Source organism: Eumetopias jubatus, unplaced genomic scaffold (genome assembly GCF_037043125.1).
Source record: "Eumetopias jubatus isolate StellerSeaLion01/CBP00866 unplaced genomic scaffold, mEumJub1_p1.0 scaffold_3, whole genome shotgun sequence".
Classification (NCBI taxonomy): Eukaryota; Metazoa; Chordata; class Mammalia; order Carnivora; family Otariidae; genus Eumetopias; species Eumetopias jubatus.
In genome coordinates this window covers 70842148-70865003 of record NW_028274809.1, presented here as the reverse complement: position 1 = coordinate 70865003, position 22856 = coordinate 70842148, and the positions used below count along the sequence as shown (strand labels likewise).

Genomic DNA, 22856 nt, shown 5'->3' with positions numbered 1-22856 from the left:
CGGAAATAAGCATCATTTCCATTTTACCAATGAGAATGGAGTTTCACTTCTAGATCTTTCTCATCACAAACTGTTTTCTGCTAATGAACAGAATGGTCGATCTTCCACCACTGTTATCATTTCAGGCTTTGCTTGAGCCATCTTCTAAGATCCTCTTGTGCAAACGGACTTAGGGGACACTCCAAGGAAGAAGGGAGGCAGACAGAGCCCCTGGGCCCAATACTGTGCTGTCAAATGTGTGACTTCACCTGATCATCTCAATAACATGGGTAACTATTACACCTAGTTTTGCCACTGGGGAAATTAAGACCAAGAGTGTTTAAGAACTGCATTCACTGTTACTGTGAACTAAAGAATGATGAAGTTGGGATCCATACCCATGTCCACCTTTTCTTTCTGTAAAAGCAATATACGAGCTCCTTCCTGCTGGAGAAGCCCTGGAAACTGGGTAAAAATCCGGGCTCTATATCTATTCTCTCTGGGATTTGGGGTGAACAAGTTATACTGTCCAAATCTGTGAAAGAAGGATAAGAGGAAATATCTCACAGAGGTGCTGCAGAAGAATGATAAGGAAATGTAAAAGGATCCAGCCTTATGCCCAGGGCATACAGAGTGCTCAGCAAACGGTAGCCCCTTCCCTTCAGAGAGCTACACATTTGGTGAGGAGAAGTAACTAGAAAAGATAGTTCAGATGCTAAGGTACTAAATAGAACCAAAGGCAGAGAGAGACAAACAGGTGTCTCTGGAACAGTGTGCAAAGGCTCCTGGAGGAGGGGTCTTAACAAAGTGGTGGTGACGAGGAAGATAGTGCTGATAAAGCCAGATACCCATCCCATATTCTGCTCTGAGGTGGAGGAAGAATCTGTTTGGGCACTAGTACTTCCTAAGGAGCAGAAGAAAACAAAAGGAAGGAAGGGTGGAAGGAAGGGAGGGAGGGAGGGAGGGAGGGAGGGAGGAAAGAAGGAGTGATGGAGTTGGGATCCACACAAATTTCCACCTTTTTTTTCTTTAAAAGCAACTTAAGATGTTTTGAAATAGTTTGACAGTGTATTTTAAAACTTAAGTTGGGGGGCACCTGGGTGGCTCAGTTGGTTAAGCGACTGCCTTCAGCTCAGCTCATGATCTCAGGGTCCTGGGATCGAGCCCCGCATCGGGCTCCCTGCTCCGCGGGAAGCCTGCTTCTCCCTCTGACCCTCCCCCTGCTTGTGTTCCCTCTCTCGCTGTCTCTCTCTCTCTCTCTCTCTCTGTCAATTAAATAAATAAATAAAATCTTAAAAAAAAACTTAAGTTGGGATTGTGGTTCAGTTAAAAAAACTAGTGTTTTATTTTGGTTTGTGGTTCATGGTTCATTGAAGTCTGTTTGAAATATGATTTGATTTACAAAAATATTTTAACAGTAGAGACAGGGAGGTATAAATTCTACGAGAGCCACGTCTTCGTAAGTATAAGCACCTGAGCATTTCCCGCAGGCCAGACACACCCGCACAATCTCCCTCAGTCCTCCCAGCAGCCCCACAAGGTAACATTCCGGAAATACTCCACTTTCAAGACCCTGAACCCAGAATTTCCTCTCACATTTCTCCTTCCCTCACTCCCAGAGACCTCTCTCTATCTTATCACAACCTGCATGCCCCTCCCCATTCTCACAGTTCATTATCTCTTTTCATTTCACCTGGCTCCTTAATCGTCAGAACAAGCCTCTCAATTTTTATACCTATTCACCTCAGCAATGCCAAACCCTCTTTACCCAGATACTCTCCCTCCATTTGTTGCTGGAAAAGGGTCAAAATGTCCTGCCAACTGAGACCATTGAACTCCCAGGGGCCCTCACCATAGCTCAGTCTTTTTACTCATCTCAATCTGAATACTCACCAAATTCCCAAAAGCAATTATTCCAAATCTTTCATCAAGGCTGTCTGAAGAGACTCTTTCCTCTGGACACCTGATTTCTCTAAAGACACACCCTTCCTCACTCATTCACTCCTTAAATCCTCTGGAATGTGCTTTCTACAACCCTCATGCCCACCTGCCCTTCCAGGCCCCGGCATACGACTCTATTGAAACTCCTGTTTGAAAGGCTTTCAAAGACCTCCCAACGGTATTTCCAATAGCCTTTTACTCAGCCTTTGTCTTCCCTGATCTCCAGGAAACATGTCACAGAGCTGACCATCTTTTCTTGAAGCTTTGTTCTTCTCGGGCTTCTGTGACACTGGATTCCCCCAACATTTTGCCCTTTCCCCTTCCCTTTACCAAAGGCTCATCTTCCTCCTTCCCACTACAAAATCTGTGTTTCCCTAGGTCTGTCTAGCCTCTTCTGGACACATTCTCCCCCTGGAGTGCTTTAACCTATTCGCAATGCTCCACCTCATAAGTTTCAGGAGGCTCTGAGCTTGGCAGCCACAGCTCCAGCTCTGCCTGGGAAGGGTAGTGATGTGTGATTCATGTAGCCAAATTAAAGTGGCCAAACCAAGCTCACTGCCTTTCCTCAGAAATTTTTAGGGTGGTAGGATGAATACTCTAACCCCTTAAGCACGCACTCCACCCATCTTCCATACTCCTGTTGAAGTGCGAGACCTTTTAACAAAACGAATGCACTTGTTACACTATAGATGTACAGATGACTACATGTACCATCAAGAGAAAGAGCTGCTGTATGAGTGCTCCACTCCAAAGAATGTGGGCATCCAGGCCAAACATGAAAATCCATGCACCCACGTGACACAGCCTCTATACTGACTTTAGGACAATCCCAGGGGAACAGTAAAAAAAATGTTTATAACCATCTTCTGTTGGTTCATACTGTGGGCGCTACCAGCCCTTTAGGCTGGACAATTCTTCCTTAATGAGACCGAATTGCACGTGGAAAGGCCTTCCGCGTCCCTGGTGTCAGAACATTGAGTATCAGAATCTAGCACTTCCCCCACTCCAATTTAACACATTAAAAAATGCAGAAAAATCCCTGCATCAGAATGGCTGGGTTCTTTCTTATGCGAGCCCGGAACAAGGAAGGCTGTACTAACTTTTTATTTTCCTAATCATCTAAAACTAGAAATCCAGGACCCTCGTTTACTAAGCCACACCCCACCATCGAGTCACCAGCCAAATCTTGTCAATTCTTTGTGTACAATCTTAAATCCATCTCATCCAATACCTCCACACTGCCACTACTCCTTTTTACAGCTTTCTTTCAACTGGGCACCACCTTCTAAACTCAGGCTCTCTCATCCAGCCATTCTAGCAAGCTAGACCATATTACCCCTCCCCACCCCGCCCCACCTTCCAACTTCTATCCCCCAGTCTGGCTAACCTGAATTACTCACTCTTCACCTAATATATTAAGCCCATGCTTTCTATCTTCAAATCTTTGCTGTCATGTCCCTTCCACCTGAAATGTCACCTTCCATGATATAACCAACGATCCCATCTCCTGAGTTAGAAATTTGGCATCATCTTTAAGTTCTCCAACTCCTTCCACATGTGGTCATAAAATCTTTTGGAGGACACAGATCCCTTTGGCACACTGATGAAAGCTAGGAACCTCTCCCCAGGAAAGAGCTAATACGTGCAACATTTTACATATCATTTTAGGGGCTTTATGTACTCAAATGTCTAAAAATTTGGTCGTTCCTCTTGTCCACACTTTAACTGCCTTCTTTTGGGTCCTCACTATCTGACAGCTGCCTTAACAGCTAGCTAACTGATTTCCCTGCCCAGCCTCTCCCCTGATGAGCAACAGTGTATCCCCTGCATGCCACCAGCTTACTTCCTACAGAAGGATGGCTGTTCCCGAACTGACTTATGTTACACACTCAGTAATTATTTAACTCAATGTTTTGGAGTCTGTTAAACTTTCAGTTAAACAAAAGAACATATCCACTCCCTTGGAATTGGTCTGATGCACTTGACCTATAAAACTGTGAACAGAGAGAGAGAAAGTAAAGACAAAGTCATTTCTAGAATCTTTCACGAGGTAGGACTGGTTTGATCATAAATGGTCTTCCAAAAGAGCCATTTTTAGGCAGTTCCCTGATGGCAGGGAGAGAGACAGATCTTGTCTTAGAGCAGAGCTAAAAGGAAATTCCAGGTGATGGGAATGACACGAAGAAAACAATGGAGTGTAATAACCTGAGATCATACAAAACCCGAAGCTACATATTTGCACCCAACCTACATACACGGCACTGAAACAATGAGACTTTAACAGATTCTGTAAAGTGACGCATCAGCTAACACAGTAAGAACCCAAGGAGGCAACACTGCTTTCCTTTCTCTCTCTCAGCCCCCACCTCTTCCTTCCTCCCTCAGGCTCTCTCTCCTCCTCTCACTGGAAGCCTTGCAGCCTGGACCGTTCACATCTAAAACTCCCCTGATATACTGAAAATCCCCGTGGGTTACACAGCAACAACAGCTTCTGAGGTGCTGACATTACCTGTACGGTGTCTTTCCTACAGAAACCTCATGTTCCATTATAAATTAAAGAGGCCTAGAAAGAAGCCACGCCTCCCGCTCCGCTGCCCTTTCAAAAAGCTAACGTTACAAAGGAAGTATGTGATGAAGAGAGTCATGAGTATTCATAATAAAATAAAACCAAAGTATTCTGACATAAGGAGTAGAACAGTGTCGATTTTTCACATTTAATGTGGAAATTAAACGCAGGGGAACTTATCTGTCCACAAAACAGCTATATTTAAGTGCAGCTGTAAGTCAAATGAAAACAGAGACAATAGTGGCCAATTCTTCAGTATTCAGGATATATTTAGGGTGGCTACTTTCTTGAAGAGCAATCTAGAATATGAAATTTCATATATATATAGCTCCATTTTCCCCTGACTGACTCATGTAGATAAACTGGTGTCCCAAAAATGTCTTAAAAACAGTTTTTAAAACATCAAAACACAGAAGGCCTGTTTGGTCTATATAAAATAGGAAAATACCGGGCGCCTGGGGGGCTCAGTCTTTAAGCGTCTGCCTTTGGCTCTGGTCTTGATCCCAGGGTCCCGCATCAGCGGGGAGCCTGCTTCTCCCTCTCCCACTCCTCCTGCTTGTGTTCCCTCTCTTGCTGCCTCTCTCTCTCTCTGTCAAATAAATAAATTTTAAAAATCTAAAAAAATAAATTAAAAAAATAGGAAAATACTAAGTTCATAAATATGAAAACTATCCATCAGTAATAGGTGACTTCCAAAAAGATGGTATCAAGAGTTGGCAGTAAAAAGAAGAATAGAGGGGCGCCTGGGTGACTCAGTCGTTAAGCGTCTGCCTTTGGCTCAGGTCATGATCCCAGGGTCCCGGGATCAAGCCCCGCATCGGGCTCCCTGCTCAGCGGGAAGCCTGCTTCTCCCTCTCCCACTCCCCCTACTTGTGTTCCCTCTCTCACTGGGTCTCTGTCAAATAAATAAATAAAATCTTCAAAAAAAAAAAGAAGAAGAATAGAAATTCATAAAGAATAGGAAAAGATATCTCAGAGCTCAGGAACAGAACCAAGGAGTGCCTAAGTACAACTGGCTGAAATTCTCAATGACGTAAATTTCTTGGATTTTCACAATTTTTAGACATTAAAATAATATGATTTTCTAAATTTTTGTTCACTTTTTTTCTTGACAACCGAAGAACTATATATTTATTGGAGAAAGAAAGACTGGAAGGTCGAAAAAAATGTAAACAATCCCTAAAAATAAGTCGCTTGTGATTCTACCCACCAACAGAGGAAAATATTTGTTAATATTTTGGCAATTTTCCTCCAGTCCTTTTTTTGAACGCATTTTGAGACTGCAGTGTATGCACGATTAACAAACACGAATATAATCTTCCCTAGTTTACATTTTATTGTTTTGAAATTCCATATGTTTAAATAAGCAAAGTGGAACCCAAATACAATTCTATTTATTAGGGTAGCGCTCTGTCTCACACCAAGTTTTGTTGTCACTGCTGCCACTTAGTAAGTGCTAAGTAACAATAGCTGTATTGATTCATTTCTTGAACACAGAATTTAGTTTGTTCCATTTAATTTTTTCACCTGTCCTTACTCCAGAAAAAGCTTGCTTCCTTTCCTCATGGCCAGTCTACCCTATTTTAAAATTTACTAAGCTTTTAGAATGTGTTAAGCAAACCATTCTCTACAGATGCGAGATTAAAAACAAACACCCACCAAACACCTACAGATGTACAAGGACCAAAAAAAAAAAAAAAAAAAAGTTTATTTTTTCTGAGTAATGCAAAGACGGCGTCTTTGAAAACCAAATGTACAAACAAGACAAAGAATTCAGGAAATCATCATGCATATACTAATAATCATATCTGTTTTCAAGCAAATTAAAAGGTAGAAATTCTCATTGATAGAAGTCATCAATGCTCTTTTTTTTTCCTTCTCCAACCATATCTTTGCATAAAATAGAAAGGACTGGAAGGCTTTCTTTCCCCAGAGAGAAGGCAATTTCTGTTAATAAAAGCATGATACAGGAACAATTGTTTTAAAACATGGTGGAGTGCACTCTTCTAGTTTTGGGTTCTTTCTTTCTCTCTCTCCTTCCAGTGGTGGAGAGTCTCATCTTCATGCTCCAGGTCCTTACCCATCTGGAGGCTGCCCCCACTTTCTAAACATAGTCCATCCTTAGAGGCTGTGTCAAGGTCTCCCAGGATCACACAGAGTCTCCCAGGACCACCCGCTGTTGCTTGCTCTGTGGGGACATTAATAGTAACAGTACCTCAGAAGGACTGATGGCAACAGCCCTGTGGAATGGGCACTATTATCCTTCCTTAACAGAAACTGAGGCTTAGACAGGTTAAGTGAAAATGAAAAGCATGCAAGTGGTAGAGCCAGAACTTAAGCCAGTGTCTTTCAATTAGGTTGAGCGACGGTCAAAGTTAACAGTGTGAAATCCACATTATCATCAGGGTTCAAGGTATATGCTAAGAGGCAAAACGTTAGTGGAAAAAGAAGGAAAAGTATGGTTTATAAATAAGGTTTTTTTTTATAACTAGTTTTAAAAAGCGAACTGGGTTCTTGGGAGACTGGCTTGCTGGACTGGGCGAATAAAAATACACAGTACCACATGATACCTGGGACATATGGATGTAAGAAATTATTCATTGCTTATTGGAAATTCAAATTTATCTTGGCATCCTGGATATTACCTGACAACCCTAGAGTAAAGGGCTTTACGAAATAACAAAAAACACTAATAAATTACAGAGCTACACTTCCCAAAGCTGAAATCTGGGACCTCTGTGTGCCACATGTCTTTGGGAGGCCAAGGAAAGGGAAGTGTAGTGGGGCTCCAGCTGTTCTTAGCTGGGCTTCCTTCTCTTTTTCCTAGTAGCAGACCCAGCCCTTGATATCAGAGACCTTGCTTTCGCCAACTAGGCCATTTAATAAATTCACGGCCTCAAAATTCCTGACGCTTCACTCCTTTATATGGATGTTGTGAAGATTAAATACAATTGAGGTTGGGAAGGAATATCACTTATATATCTTTAAATACTTATTTTTGGGGGAGTGCTTTGGAAATATATTCTCAGAAACCTGGGCAAGACAGACCCCCCCCACCACACACACACATAATACGCCCTACCACCAAGAATGAGCTTGAAAAGTATTGCTAATATGTGGTGAGCCCAGTTGACATCAGCCCCTAAATGGAAGAAAGAACAAAATCAAGAATGTGTTCAAAATCTGAAGTGAACTACAGAAAATGTAGTGAGCCGCCAAAAGGGGTACCCAGCAGAAAAAAGGGGTAATCACAGATAGAGAATTCTATACTTTTCAAATGGCTATGGATACATATTTAAAGCACAATTCCTTGATTCATAAATACTACTGAATCACCAACCCTCTGAGATAGCCTAATGTGAAATAAGGTAAGACCTTACTTATGCGTACCAATTTAGTTCTCTGCTACCTTCCCCTCAACTGCCAATCTCTGCGGCCTGAGTATGTTTACCTTCTTCTAAAAACAAGTTGGGAATAGCTCAGACAGTGTTCATTTAAATATTTCTATGCACAACTTTAATCTTCAAACTTAACAAAACCCCAATCTACTACACATCGATTGCTGTGAACAGAAAGTGCTTGAAGAGGATTAATCAACAGCTTTGTATGTCATCCTCCAACAAGGCCAAACACTGAATCACTGCTGGATTCTTCACGTGCAGCTACACCCAGTTAATCTTCAAGAAAGCAGCAAACTATGTAAATCTACTTGAACTGGGGAGATAAGCACTTCACTCATCAAAAGTTAGCAACATTTAACAAGTACAGCTATTAGCTGGCAATATCTTTGTAAAGAAAAAGATACACACACACACACACACAAATTCTTGCATTCACTCCTCTTCCTCAAAGGCCCCATTGCAAACCACGACGGCATATAGCAAGAAAAGAATTGCTATATGCCACAATTTGTAAAAACCAAATTCTATGACATAACTGAGTCAACTACCCAGAGAAAACAGTTCTAAAATGGAAGTCAGAAAACATGGAGAGAGAAGTGGCTTGTAAAAGAAGCCAAAGCAAAACGGAAATATTTGTTTTCTGTATTTAAAGCCTTTAACATAAAGTATTTTTTTTCTTTTGAAACACAATAAAATATGTTCATAACTATAGAAGTCCTGATAAATGGTTTTTGTTTAGGTTGCAGGGCATTTTCATACAATCAGACTGGATATGCTTAAGGAATATCACATTTCTGAAAGTCACAGTCAACAATAATAAGATGTACACACTTCTCCACTGAGGCTTGAACAATCTTCGTCTAGATACTGCCTAACTAGGTTATCACTTCACTCAAAAGTGTCTCACTTTGACCTGAGCCAAGCAGGTGTATTTCTAATGTGCTCATAGGCCTGTGATGCAGGAAAATCCTGTTTATCCGAGATGATGCCAGAGATCAGTGCTCTTTGATGCCCTCGATATACTACATGGGGCAGGAGGGGGGCGAGCACCACCTACCTCTGCTTTAACTGAAATTGGCTGACTCCAATACATGTAAAATATAAAGTTTTTAAAAGGAGATTCTACATTCACTGAAGCAATACTTTGGCTTTCAAATGTCATGAACCCACCATCCATACCATCCATTTACTTCATCCTTCACTTTCAACCTCACAACCTCCACCCTTCCCATCAAAAAAAAAAAAAAAAGGGCAGGAGGAATCCCTAAACTGGACTTTTGAGATGAGAAAGGCAATGGGCAGTGATACGGATGAGCTCTGTACGAGTTTCTACTGAGATGTGCCCGTAAGCAGGCAACTGCAATGTGATGGTTTTAAGAGCTTGATTGCCAGGGTCCAAATCCTGGCTCGGCATTTTGGGTTGTAGAGACCAGGCAAGTTACTTAATCTGTGCCTCAGTTTTCTCGGCTGTAAGGGAGATAGTATTACTTGTCTCATAGGACTGTCAAGATGACTGAAATTAGTTAATCCACCTAAAGCACTTAGAACAGTGACCTGCAGCAGGCAGTAAGGTGCTCAGTGATGGCCAGCTACTACTAACATATATGTCTAAAAAACTGTGATTCTCCTATCTTTCTCCAAAAGGTGATTTTTAGGTATTCCTCACATTCAATTTTTTCCTCAGGCAAATGATCTGAAATCAGCTCTAAGAGCTGCTTATATATTTGTAGATTAAAATAAAATCACATTGTACACCTAAAATTTACCTATTCTTTCATCGAAATGAACAAATTTATACAAACCAAAAAAAGGTGCAAGCTTAACATCACAAAATCTTATAAAAGGCATTAATTAGACTTCCCGTTTAGACGAAGCCAGGATGAGATCACAAAGTCACTCATGGTAACCAGGTCCCCACGCTGGAAGTGTGCTTTCCCAGTGAATGGCTAAATACTAACAAAAGAAGCCTTTGACTCAAATACCACTGGTACCCGGGGTCTTGTGTCTGTATAATGCCTACACATTCATTTCTTTCTTTGCCTATAGAAAAAAGAAAGTCTGTTTGTTTTTCTGATTCAGTCAGCCCTTTTAGTCTCTGAATCTAAGGAGAGCCCAGTGAAAAGAAGAGCATCTTATCAGCGTGCTCCAGACCAGCAGGCTGTCCCCCTCCACACAAAAAAACCTCCAGCCCCTCACAGCAAAAGGGCCTCGCCCTCAGAGCCTTTTCCCCATTTCAGAGCTAACACCCCGCCGGGTTTTGACAACAAATAAATGAATACACGAGGCCTTTACATAATTAGCCATCTTTTCAGGTAGAGAGAGGTGGGTGGAAGAGGAGGGTTCAGGAGAAGAATATTTATTGTAAATTGGCATCATTGATGAAGTTGATGTAAGTATGCTGGATCCGAGGGCATTTATTTTAAATGAGGCCACACGAAGTGAGTTTAGAGATGCCTGGTTTTGAATCTAGACGATTTTAGCATATACTTCAGACAAGTCAGAAATGCAGATTTTTCTTTTCATGGGAAAAAAAAAAGCTTTTCTTAAGCCAGGTAAAAGTTGCATTGACTTGGACAGCAAAGGCCCACAGACCAGGGTGTTTACTACCTTTTCAAGTGAAAGCTAACAAGTAAAAGAACCCAAGACCAGAAAAGAATACTTTTTGACACCGTCACTCTTTGACCAAATTAGCCCTACTTTCAGATATACTTATGCTAAGACATACCCCCCCAAATGACTTTGAGAACAAAAAGGACTACGTATAATCAATAATCCTGTGATTGTCTTTAGGAAAGCCACCAGGCATCCTTGTCATCTGTCATGATCTTAACAGAGCTAAGGTCTGCATGGAAGGATAGAGTTCGCTTGTATCATTATTGGGATAATAACTTAATTGATTTGTCTCCGTGGCTAAGGATGTAGACAAGAGATTTATTATGGTAGAAAAATATCTGCAATCGTGTTTTTGTTTTCTCAACAAGCATCTTGCCGCTGACCTCTAAATCAGTTTAACCTTTTCTAAACAGACCTGCACATTTTTTACATAATTTAAAGCTAGGTTTTGTTATTGCTGCTGCTGAAAGGCTCTGTGAGATTTATCACAACATGGCTTCAGTAACCTTCTTTTAAAAACAAAAATGAAAAAACAAAACAAAAGGCCGAAACTATAAGCTCCCAGCTCCACTCCTTTTCCCGGCAGGGGATTTCGATCTAACCACTAAAGTGCCTTTGGAGTTCAATCTGTTAAAAAATGTATGAAACGGTATTAAAATAGGAAAAGGCATGTGTATGACTCAGGTTTATCCAAGTATCTCTGCAACTAGGATGTCACAGGATTTCCCTGTGCTTCTGAAAACTGAAAACCTTGAGAAAGTGACAGAAGTTCCTGTTTCGTCTCTCTCTTTTTTAATATATATATGGGGGGTGACGCGCGCGAACACACACACACACACATACACACACAAATTGGTCTTCCGGGTTTGCTATGAATCAGGCAGGTTCTTTCGGGTTCCGAGTGAAGATTGTTGCAAACCAACGTAAAGACTTATTATCGTACTCTTCTACACACAAAGGTTTCGGGGGGGGGACCCAAACTTGTTGCAGAGCTGGGGAGAAGCCCCTGGCCCGGCGCGCTGCGCTCTCGCCGCCTCTCCGCCCCTTCCCCTTCCTCCACATCCCACCCGGAGCGGCCGGCGGAGACGAGGGCATCTCCCCAGCTAAGGTCACCGGCCCGAGCCGTCCCCGCGGGCCGCCTCCTTCGGAAACAAGGTCACCGCCCAGTCCGGTCCCTCCAAGAAGAAGAGCGGTGTCCGGCCGAGCGCTGGCGCCCTTTGTAAAGCTGGGCGGCCGGCCTCGGCGCGGCATCCCGGCCGCCGCCTCACCTGCTTGCGATAGGGCGTCCTGCAGTTGCTGCTGCCCCCGGGGTTGCCGCTGCTGCTGGGGAAGATCATCGCGGCGGGCGCGGGCGGCGGGCGCGGGCGCGGGGCAGCCTCGCCGCGAGGGGGAGGGCGCAGGAGGGGCCGGCCCGGGCCGCGGCGCTCTGGGAACTCCCTCTCGCCGCGCGGCGGCGGCCGGCGGGGGCTGCAGCTCCGGGCTGACTTCTCCTCCGCCCTCGACCTCCGGACTCGCCTAAAAGTGCGGCGCGACGGCGGCGGGCGAGACTCGGGCAGCTCTGGCGGCCGCCGCCCTGCGTGCCATGGACGGGAGTTCGCGCGCGGAGCTGGCGGCGCCGCGGACTCTGCCGGCGGCAGCGGAGGAGCAGCGCCGCCGCGTCCCCACCTACCGCGGCCTCAACCACCGCCCCGAGAGCGCGCCGGCCGGGGGCGGGGAGGCGGCAGCGCACCGCCTCGCGCCGCGCCCAGGCCCACCCGCGCCTCCCCGCCCGCCCTCTGGGCGTCGCGCCCGCAGCCCCGCCAGCCGATCGGCCCCCGCCCGCTCCCTCCCGGGCTTGGGGCCGGGGTCGGGGCCGCGCCGCCCCGGGAGCCGCCGGCGCCCCCGCTCCGTGCAATGCAATGGTTGGGTCTGACTCCCCGCGTGCCGCACATTCCTTGGAGTAGCCACCCCCCTCCTCTTTTCTTTTTTTCCCCTCGGCTCTTTGCCTAAGCACTAGCGGTAGCTTTGCACCCCTACTCGAAGCCCCTTTTAAGGGTATGGCTTCGGGGAGCGCTCTGACACCTGGGTAGTAACTGAACCAGTCCCGGGTCTTCTCTCTTTTCTTTCATCCTTCCAAACTACCCACGACCCCCGCCCCCAGTCTCCCCAAAAGGGTGCGAGCAATCACTCCTACTTCAACCAACAAACCAGCCTTCCACCAAACCTCTGCAAATCCGCGTTCCCCTGAATCACAACGCTAAAATTTTAGCACGGGAAAACAGGTCTACACTCCCCACCCTCTCACCGCAAGTACGCACGGTAAAGTTCTGTACTTCATTCCCATGCCAGAGTTTACCAGCTTACCTTCAAGATGACAATACCAAATAGCGAAAATCACTTAAGGCCATTGGTTTGGTAAGCCTTCCTTTAAACTGGAACAGTGAGTGTAATCCTCTATACGTTAAATAATAGATGCCACCGAATGTGTTCTACGGAAGGGACTCAGAAACTGCAAAAAGGAGACAAAGGGAGGAGGTAGTTTCCTTTGTTTCCCAGTTGAAATTATCTAAGGCGGCTTAAGATGCCCCTTTTCTTGATCACTTTTTCAAGTTGGTGTTTGAAGCCTAGAACCTGTGCATCGCAGAAGGGCCTCTACAGCAAGTCCTACAGGCAGACCCCGGGCAGGGTCTGGCAGGCTTGCCATCTCTCATGCTGGCCTGTTCAGCTGTATTACAGGGTAGTATCACAGCGGTATTACAAAGTTTTTCCCCTGGCCTCTGGCCTCTAACACCTTGGAAAGAGCCATCTGCCATGATAATGAAAAATCCTAACTCCTCTAAGAAGTGAAGACACTCAACTTCTGGCTGCCATAAGGAAAACAAAGTGTCCCCTAGGGTCTTCTAGTGAAGCTGTGGCTATTTGATCTCAGTGTTCTGAGTTTGAGCCCCATGCTGGGTGTAGAGATTACTAAATAAATAAATAAATAGATAGATAAACTGTAAAAAAAAAAAAGGGGGGGTGGCCATTCAAAGGTTTTTCCAACAGCAAGGAACTGAAAATATTCATCTTAGTTAACCTGCTGGTGACTTAGTCACCATATTCCATCTCCATATTCCAAGATGCTCCCAACATTCTCCAGCAAAGTGATGAGAACTAGCAAGTCTCACCTAATTAAAAACCATATACACAAAATATACATATATGTAATTCCTAATTCTTTCCATTAAAAACAAAAAACAGCAACAAAGGAACTTATTCTAGGCACAGTACTAGGTACACCGTGGACAAGTAAGAACTTGCTAGATAAAATTCACAGAAACATATCTGTCCTATAAAGTGATTTAAATAAATACAGCACAACAAACATTCAGTTGCGTGTTAATATTATATACATGCTAGAACTATTTCCTACTACTCCATGGGTTTACAATTGTTTCAGCTGCCGATTTGCTATCTCCCGTCACTAGGATGCTTTACAGCAAGTTATCAACCACAGGTATAAAATATAAGGTGTTAGGTAGAACTGTTCAAGTTATAGGCACCTTTTCCTGAGAACTTAATGCCCAGGACCCCAGAAGTTCAGACCTATCATCTATGGAAATATTCCATGTACAACCTCAGTTGTCATGATTGGTCTCTTAGGAAACCACAATCTAAACCACAAAGAATAGCACAGATTAATTTTTCTATGGCTCTGCTCTAAGTTTACAATACTTTTGATGTTGTGCTATTCTAGAATGCTAAGACATGATTTGACACCCTGCAATAATTTACAGGGATAAGGCAAAATTTCAAGTGATAACAAAATTTAAATTAGAATACTAAAATATACTAATAATACTTTATACTAAGTATGCTAAGAATACATTAGTATTCTTATTAAACATAAATAATATTAAAAAGAATGGCTCAGTCGGTTAAGTGTCTGCCTTCGGCTCAGGTCATGATCGCGGGGTCCTGAGATGGAGCCCCGCGTCGGGCTCCCTGCTCCGTGGGAAGCCTGCTTCTCCCTCTCCCACTCCCCCTGCTTGTGTTTCCTCTCGCTGTGTCTCTCTCTGTCAAATAAATATATTTAAAAAAAAAAGAAGAAAAAAGATACCTAAATATCAGAAAAATACAGTATCCTATAATGATGAATGACATACAAGGAGAAAACAAAAGGCATTTATTTTTAAAAACAATGTCTACCAGCCAGTGTTCAAAAGTTTCAAGCTTAAGTAGGTACTATACTCTTAACTAAGTAAAGCATTATAAAGAAAGGAGAAGATAGCCTCAAAGACTATAAAATGTAATGAAGTCACTAAAGCCCAAATGATTCCAACCTAAGAGAGATAACAGAAATATGAAATCATGTGTGTATATATAATCAGTTATAGATATTCACAAGTGCTTAGTTGTAAATGATTACAGGGATAGATCCTAGTGAGATTCATCTGGGAAAGTTTATTGACCTTTGAAACAAATATGTTTTAAGACAGACAAAGCAAGGAAACATTCCAGAGAAGCTGCAAGTTATCATGGGAAGAATAAGGGCTTTGGAATCTGTCCTGTACATGTTCCTTCTCCTGAAAGGGAAACTGAGACTTTGCTGTCCAGGCAGTCCTACAACACCCTGCACCCCCAGCTCAGCTGGTGGGTAAAGTTATGGGAATCTGACCCAAGAGCAGCCAATCCAGAGACTGGCCAGTGACCTATGACATGGTTCAGAGAGAAAAAATGAACAGAGCCAATCAGATTCTCACCCTTGGGAATCTGATTCAGAAAACTCCAAGAGCTTAACTAGTTAGGAAAGAGGCTGAAACTGCAACAGTGCCAGGGGGTAGAGTTGAGGCCACAAAAAGCCAAAACCATATGCAAGCCAAGGTTATGAAGCAGCAGAAACTATGAGTAAACAGGAAGCTGACTGGCAGCAAGCAGAGAGTAAAGCAGATGCCAGGAGCGGGTGAGCACTTGGCGGTGAGATGATGAAGGGAGCAGCAGTCCCTAGAGCTGCTTTGGCTTCCAATAGCCCCTCCATGTGTATACTTAACCCCACACCCCCCTTCTTCAGATGGCTTAAGTGAATCTGGATTTCACAATCCAAGGAACAAAATTTAAATAGCCGAACAAATCTGGCTCCACATTTCAGCTTCTTACTAGCCACATGGCCTGGGGCAAGTGAGTGAACCTCTTGGAGTCCCAGACTCCTCACAGATTGTCTCAAGTACACCTATGGTATACCAACAAAAGTGCCCAACTCAGTAAATGGCAGCTGTTATTATTGTTTTTCCAGGTTTTATAGAGGTGGTTTGTAGATTTAAGTGGGAGTACTGTATACATAACTGATGCCTAGCACGTCTGGCTAACCATCAAGGGAAGGAGCAAGGGTATAGATGGAATTGACAACAAGTAAAAAGAGCTTTCTAAGTCTGTGTACACCACAGACTTAACTTTCAGAGGTTAAAAAAAAAAGTGTGGCAAAAAGTCTGTTTCAAGAGCCTAGGTGCCCTGAAGATTTTCTCCCGCATTTGTTTTTGTCCCATTTCCTTTAAAGAAGTTATGTGTTGAACCAGGACCATTTCGGTATGAATGGGAAGACAGTGGACAGCATCAGAGATTACACTCTGTAAGGCAGGAGTCTGCGAAGGAGACTAATAAAGGACTGAGCCAATCAATACAGGCAGAAGCCTGCGATCTCAGTAGAGGAGAGGGGACCCGCGACCTCCAAGCATTTGTAGACCTGGAATTTGAGAATCTGAACTTGGGAGACCTTTGTCCCAAGAAACAATCTGAAAATGTGACTTTCATTTATATAAATCATTAACAACCCTATGAAGTGGGTAGGGTGATTAGGCTCCATTTACGGATGACAGGGAAAAAAGTAGGACTGACTGACCTACCCATCGCTAGTAAGTAGCAAGCAGTGTTAAAACTGACACCCAGCCAGGTTAAAAGACTTCATCCTGTGCTCCTTTAACTCTATAATGCTGTCTCCCCACAAAGCCTTACAAATAATGCTCCAATTCCTAGGTGAGTACCGTAACCCTTACAGCACCTGAGTTGCTATACACTAATAATGCAAGGCATTAAGTGGTAAGTCCCAGCCAAGTGGTCTAGACAAGTATGTGCTACGGGAGTCCGCCAGAGGGAAAGATCAATACAGGATACACAACATGGGTGTGGGAAGCTCAGATGTATACATGTTTTGTTTGAGAGACATTTAGAAAGAAGCACTATGCAGATGACCAGAAAAACAGACCTTGAGATAGAGGGCTTGTATGAGAGAGCATGTGGATTTGGGGTGATAGCTGCTGAAATCATGGCTAATTGATGAACTCCCAGAAGGGGGCAGATGACAAAAAGTCAAAAGGCTAGGGAGCCCCCTCATTCCAACACACACTTTACTAAGCCCCGCAGAAGAAAGGAGCCTTTGAATGAAATTACTACAAAGAAAGTATGTGAGGAAACTAAGCTTTGAAAGAAGAAAAATCGGGGGCAGAGAAGATGTCCAATGAGATAAGAAAGAATAGAACATCTCTATCAACAAAAGAACAGATCTATAGCAGGTTCTATCCCTCTATCACTGCTAAAGCATTTCAGGCACCTTTTTTATTTGGATCACAATTAAAAACAGAAAGGACTCGAGGAAAAATTCACCCAACATTATTTCAAATTACAATTTTTAATGAATAAAATATAATCACATGGTATTGGTTAGTATAAGCAGTTCACATTAAAAAATTGTTTACATTTAAGAGTCTCTATGTTTAAAAGCTCACAAAGCCTCTGGCTCCCAGCAAAAGAGAGAGAGAGAAAAAAAATATGAGGTCAGCAGATTCTTTAAATTTCTGTTCTTTCCTGGTACCAAATAGAGTTGATAAAGTACCCAATTTCTAAAGTAGCAGCAATATTTTCTCTTATTTACTATTTTGCTTTTTAAAAAATCTATGACCCTTATTCTAGACTTAAAGCCTCCCTAGACACACATAAAATCGTACGTATATAAAAATGAAACCACTATAATAAAACTATAGCTCTATAGCTAAAATCCTAGAATGCATACAGAACAACGTAAACAAAGCCGTATTCTGAGGAGTCTGACCACAAGCAATATTCTGATGATTCTTAAATCTATTCTGGGGAGCCACACAGAACAGGCTTTGCCCTACTACTGCTTCTTCTGCAAGGACTAATAAATAATAGCTGTCATTTACTGAGTAACTACTATATTCCAGGCACTCTCTCAGCGTGTCCCTGTCTCTCTCTCAAACACACAATCACAAGGAAAGAACGTTTATCCCACTTTACTGAAGAGAAAACTGAAGTACTGAAGCTTGGAGGTTTAAGGTACTTTCCCAAGGCCACAGATCCAATACAAGATGGAACTGGGGTTTGAACTCAGGTCTCTCTGACTCCAAAGTCCCCTGCCTCCCATAACATTAATAATGGTTATTATAACTCTTAGCTAAAGGTCAAGTCCAAACCCCATAGGGGAAAACTTAAGAGCCTAAGACTAAGTATGTATCTTCCCCAGTTACCATCTATGTGACCTCAGGCAAGTTACTTAAAAAAGGATACGGAATAGCGTCGTATTTTCATTCAGTTGAATATGAAGGCAAGCTTTCCAATATTAGAATATACAGTTAATAGTACAGATATATATTCTCACCTAATCTGGCTCCTAAATCTCTTTTAACTGATGGTTACTAAGATGTAACTCCTCTCTTGGAGCAGTTTTATTTTCTGGGATAGGTGGTAGAATGGAGTTGGGAGAGGATGCAGAAAGGACTACCTTCTAGAAGCTGGGATGGTGACTAGGTGGAAGGTACTTCCAGAAACGTGCACTGGAACTGAAAACATATTTTCCCTTGAAAGTAGTAGACCATATTAGTGATTAGTTTCATTGTGGGAATCATAGATGTTTATAGGTCAACTAAAATCCTAATCACTATTTAGGACATTTCTCTCTATGGCAAAACATCCTCCAAATCTGAAACAAATCATTTACTCTACAAAACTTCTGGATATAATCTGCTCATAAATTAGTTACCACCCTGCTCTTACAGAATAGTTAATAAGGGGCGCCTGGATGGCCCAGTCAGTTAAGTGTCTGCCTTCGGCTCCGGTCATGGTCCCAGGGTCCTGGGATCGAGCCCCGCATCGGGCTCCCTGCTCAGCAGGAAGCCTGCTTCTCCCTCTCCCTCTGCCTGCCACTCCCCCTGCTTGTGTGTGCTCACTCTCTCTGTCAAATAAACAAAATCTTAAATTAAAAAAGAATAGTTAATAAAATTCAAAGCTTACTCATATTTCTGAAATCATGGTTCTCTGTAAGTTAAATCGCTTTTCCAAAGTTTTCCATAAAAATAGCTATATAGGTTCTTATTCTTTTCAAAAAAAAAAATCTGGGACAGGAGAAGGCTATATGACAAGATTTTTATCTTTATTTTATACTACATTGAATTTACATCAAACTCTATAACAAAATCAAAGAGAGTCAACTACTTGGAAAACTAGGACAAAGAGCTTCGTGTTTCATTTATTGTGGATTACTGTTTTCCTAAATTACCTGGATGGATGCCTCAATCCTCTATCTCCTTTGACTGTGGAAATCTAGTATTGGAGCTGTTATTCTCCATTCCTATAGCAAGCCTATAAGAAAACAAGTGCTTATTTTCAGAATACTTCGAGGTAATTCAATGAATTGTCCATGAATTCGAGTAAAATATACAAATTATGGAAGATATGAGATGATCTTTGAAATTACAGTTTCCCTAAAGATATGGAAGTAACATAATCATCTACTGTGTGTAAGCAAGAGAGGGGCTACTGTGCTGGAAAGAGCCATCACGTCTGTCTCTTGTCACCTGGGAAGAGACAAACGACTTAGGGTATCGACAGAATTTGTAGAAAACTACAGCCTCGCCCCCCCCGCCAAAATCTCAAAATCATGAAAAACAAAATTCAAACCTGGAATGACCATCTCCTTCCCATGAGTAAAAATCAACTGCTGGAATGACAACTTTGAGAGTACAGAGCAAACAACTGTACGTGGGACACACAACACCCTCCTATAAGCTCAGACTGACAAAAGGTTATCCTAAGACTTTCATTTATGTCTGGGGGACATAACCAATGTTAACCCCAAACCTGGGATCCATAGCAGAAATGAGCATTTAAAAGCATTTAAAAACACAGGAGAAAAAAACCCCAATGAAACAGTTTCCTTTCTCTTCCATTGCTACGATTACCATTAAATGATGTCTATTTCACCTGAACAGGAGGGTGATAGGACAATTAATAACGTCCTTTAAGTAAATGGAGATGCTGAGGAGCTTTTCATTCACCACTGAATTATAAATGTAAAGGGTCAAACAAGAGAATAAAGAATGAGAAATGAATTTCTATTCAGTTGAGTATGTACGATGGCAAATTTTCCAACATCAGAATATTTAGTTAAAAGTTCTGGAATGGGCTACATACAGAGCTTATAAAAATTCCCCGCCCTAAGTGACCTTAAGAATGACTAGTTCTGGGTTATCTAATACACTTAATACACGGGGCAAACAGATGACAAACCTGTTGCAAATGGATAGTCCCCAAGCGAAGACAAGGCAAATGAGGAAATTCTGATGTTGTCAGGACAATATGACTGATCATGACATCAGCAATTCCTAATTCCAAACTATAAAGAACACTCCCAGAATGCTGACAATATATTAAATGGATCCTCCCAGAACCACCCTCCTTTCAGCTTCCTACCTAATACTTGATCTAATGGCAAATATGATAATGTTTCAACTAAAGGATTATTAAGTGTTAAAATCCTGTTAAGATCTTATGGTACATAACCGTATTAAAGTCTCAGGGAAGGAGGCAGGACAGGCATTCTTCACTTTTTTTTTGAACAGGTGAGACAACATGCCCAAGGTCATGAAGCCCGGAAATATAGACTCTCAGGATTGGAAAGAATTATTAAGGGTCAGGCCCTGTGCCTAGCATATAATAATCATCCAATAAGTACTGCACTAATGGAAGGAATGCTACTGTCTCTCCTCGGACATCCTGACCAAAAATAAATTCAATCCATCTATCCACATTTAGCCGTATCTATTACAAAGTTCTATGTTAAATGGTCTCCAAATCTAAACCTATGTTATCACAGTCCTACCCCAGAACTAGTCTATGTCTTCTATAGATTGTATAGTGTTTTTCTCTCTGTACTCCACACTCCCTTACCCATAGAAGCGAGGGAAGAGTCATCTCATTTTGAGCCTTAACAATCTTATAAGACTGCTTAAAAAGTCTGTAAATCTCCGATGAGTTTCTTAACCCACTGTCCTGTATAGGTTTTGTTAGAGTCATGAATGGATGAGGCAAGCAGCCTTCTTATACACACACACACACACACGTAGCTGAAATGAAGATTTTCACCCATTTTTCAAAACCATGATTATCTGAAGTTAGAAAGAGCAGGAGCTAAGAAATGGAGTGATCAAATCTTAAAGAATCAGCTTTTATAGTAAACATGATGGGTTTTCATCCTAATTTTTAGACCACTTGGAATCATAAGAGGGGTTGTAATAAATGACACATTTTGCATTTGTGTATGACTTATTAAGGAAACAGGAGTCCACAATCAAATGGTTTCTCTTGACCTAAACTGTTACTGTCAGAATAAATCTTCTTGCTTTACTTTTTGGGGAAAGGAGAAATGTCCTACTCATCTCTCTGAGATGAGTGTCCTATAAATATTTGGATATAAACTATATATCATGCAATCCAAGATGCCACTGATTAAAAGATGCTTGACAATTACTGAGACATTGACATTTGAAAAAAAATGGACAACAGTAATTATCAGAGATCATAAATTATAAGATGGATTCTGATTTCAGAGATGTTGAAATGTGAAAAAGGTGAGTCTTGGACTGTCTAGATGGCATACAGGTGCATGAGCACAATGCATACAAATGCACACACGTAGTGTTTTTATTCATAGCCTAGGCTGTAGAAATATGTTTTTTCAAAGGCTCATTTTCAACCTTCCTAAGAACACAGAGCTACTAAGAGGTTACAAGTAAATGACTCACAGACTGATTTTTTTCCAAGGAGATCTGACTGGGTGTCTTACGAGTAGTGGGCACAGTCTCCACAAGTCAGAATGAGAAACTTTATCCTAATCTCACAAAGGCGCAAGCTGAACTGTCTACTTCCCTCCTGGGCCACCTCCTCACAATCATATCCAATTACACCCATAGTGTTTCATACAGTGCACTGATGTAATAAGATGGGGTAAAGGGAGATGAACTTAAATCTGCAGATATTTATCAGACTTCTCCATTCCACACTTCTTGCTATTAGTGCTTTTTTAAAGTTGTCAGTTGCAAAGAGAACTTGAGAACATTCGTCCTGTACTGTTACTTCTTTATCAGGTTTTAGTCACACAAATGCATGCGCACAGACATACACACACATTCCAAAGATCGGGTGTCAGTGCTGCTTTGGCGCACAGCATTAATTCAAACCTACGAGGCTCACACACAGATTTCCATCTTTTTGCAGGACCTGGAATGCCAGTTCTCAGTCTTCCTCTGGCTTCAGATTGGAAAAGCAATTTTTACAGGAATCAGGAAAGTCAGATATAATAAGACATACATTTAAAATGGTTATCACAATCCTTAAAATTGATATGAAATTACAAAGTGAATCAAAAACAGTAACTTAGCTGGTAAAATGACCCCATTACAGAGAAAAAGCATAAATGGTTTACTTGGAGCAAGGACTATTAGTAGATGCTACTATCCGATATTTCATATTTGTTCAGGAAGTGACCAGCCCCTTGTATTTCCTCCTTCTTCCTTATGCAGCTTTCCTTTTAGTCATTTCACTGTCAGAGTGAAGATAAAGCCAATATGAACAAGTGAAACAAACTGGTCAATCCAATAACTGACGATAGGCTGAACCAACCTATAGTCTGGACCAACTTATAGTCTCCATAAGCTTGGAGATTATCTATAAATTTCATTTATCTGTAATGTTTCCCTTGTAATAAGAGAAAACTGTAATTGATTCCACAATGAAAATTATCTTATAGGAATTATTAACACATCAAACTGCTAATATATCCCAAGCACCTAACTCAGGGCCCAGAACATATTAGGCATTCAAATATTGCTTCAATGAATGTATGAATGAATGAATGAATGAATGTCTTCAAAATGCTGGCAAGTCCCATTTGAACAGATATTATTATTCCATAAAAGTCAAACAAGCTTATAATTTTGAGACATGTTAATTCAATGACAAATTATAAATTCCAATTTATTAGCCAAACTTCTTCAATGTTAGAGAAGAGCATTGTAGGATCTGTAATTCATGATCTCTTGAGTGATTTAAAA

At 42.0% G+C, this 22856-nt stretch overlaps 1 protein-coding gene across 7 annotated transcripts in view; it reads right to left on the bottom strand.

The window, feature by feature from the left end:
- Positions 1-22856, bottom strand: part of RBMS1 (RNA binding motif single stranded interacting protein 1) — a 206074-nt gene that overhangs the window by 117978 nt on the left and 65240 nt on the right. The window contains exon 1 of one of the 7 annotated variants that reach the window (XM_028113046.2): positions 11769-12170. The exons of 5 other annotated variants lie outside the window; for them this stretch is intronic. In XM_028113046.2, the coding sequence (XP_027968847.1) occupies positions 11769-11837 (69 nt within the window). In that variant the 5' untranslated portion in view covers positions 11838-12170. Of the gene's footprint in view, positions 1-11768; positions 12171-22856 lie in introns of those variants that run through there. One more of the 7 variants, XM_028113050.2, reaches the window with a different exon arrangement.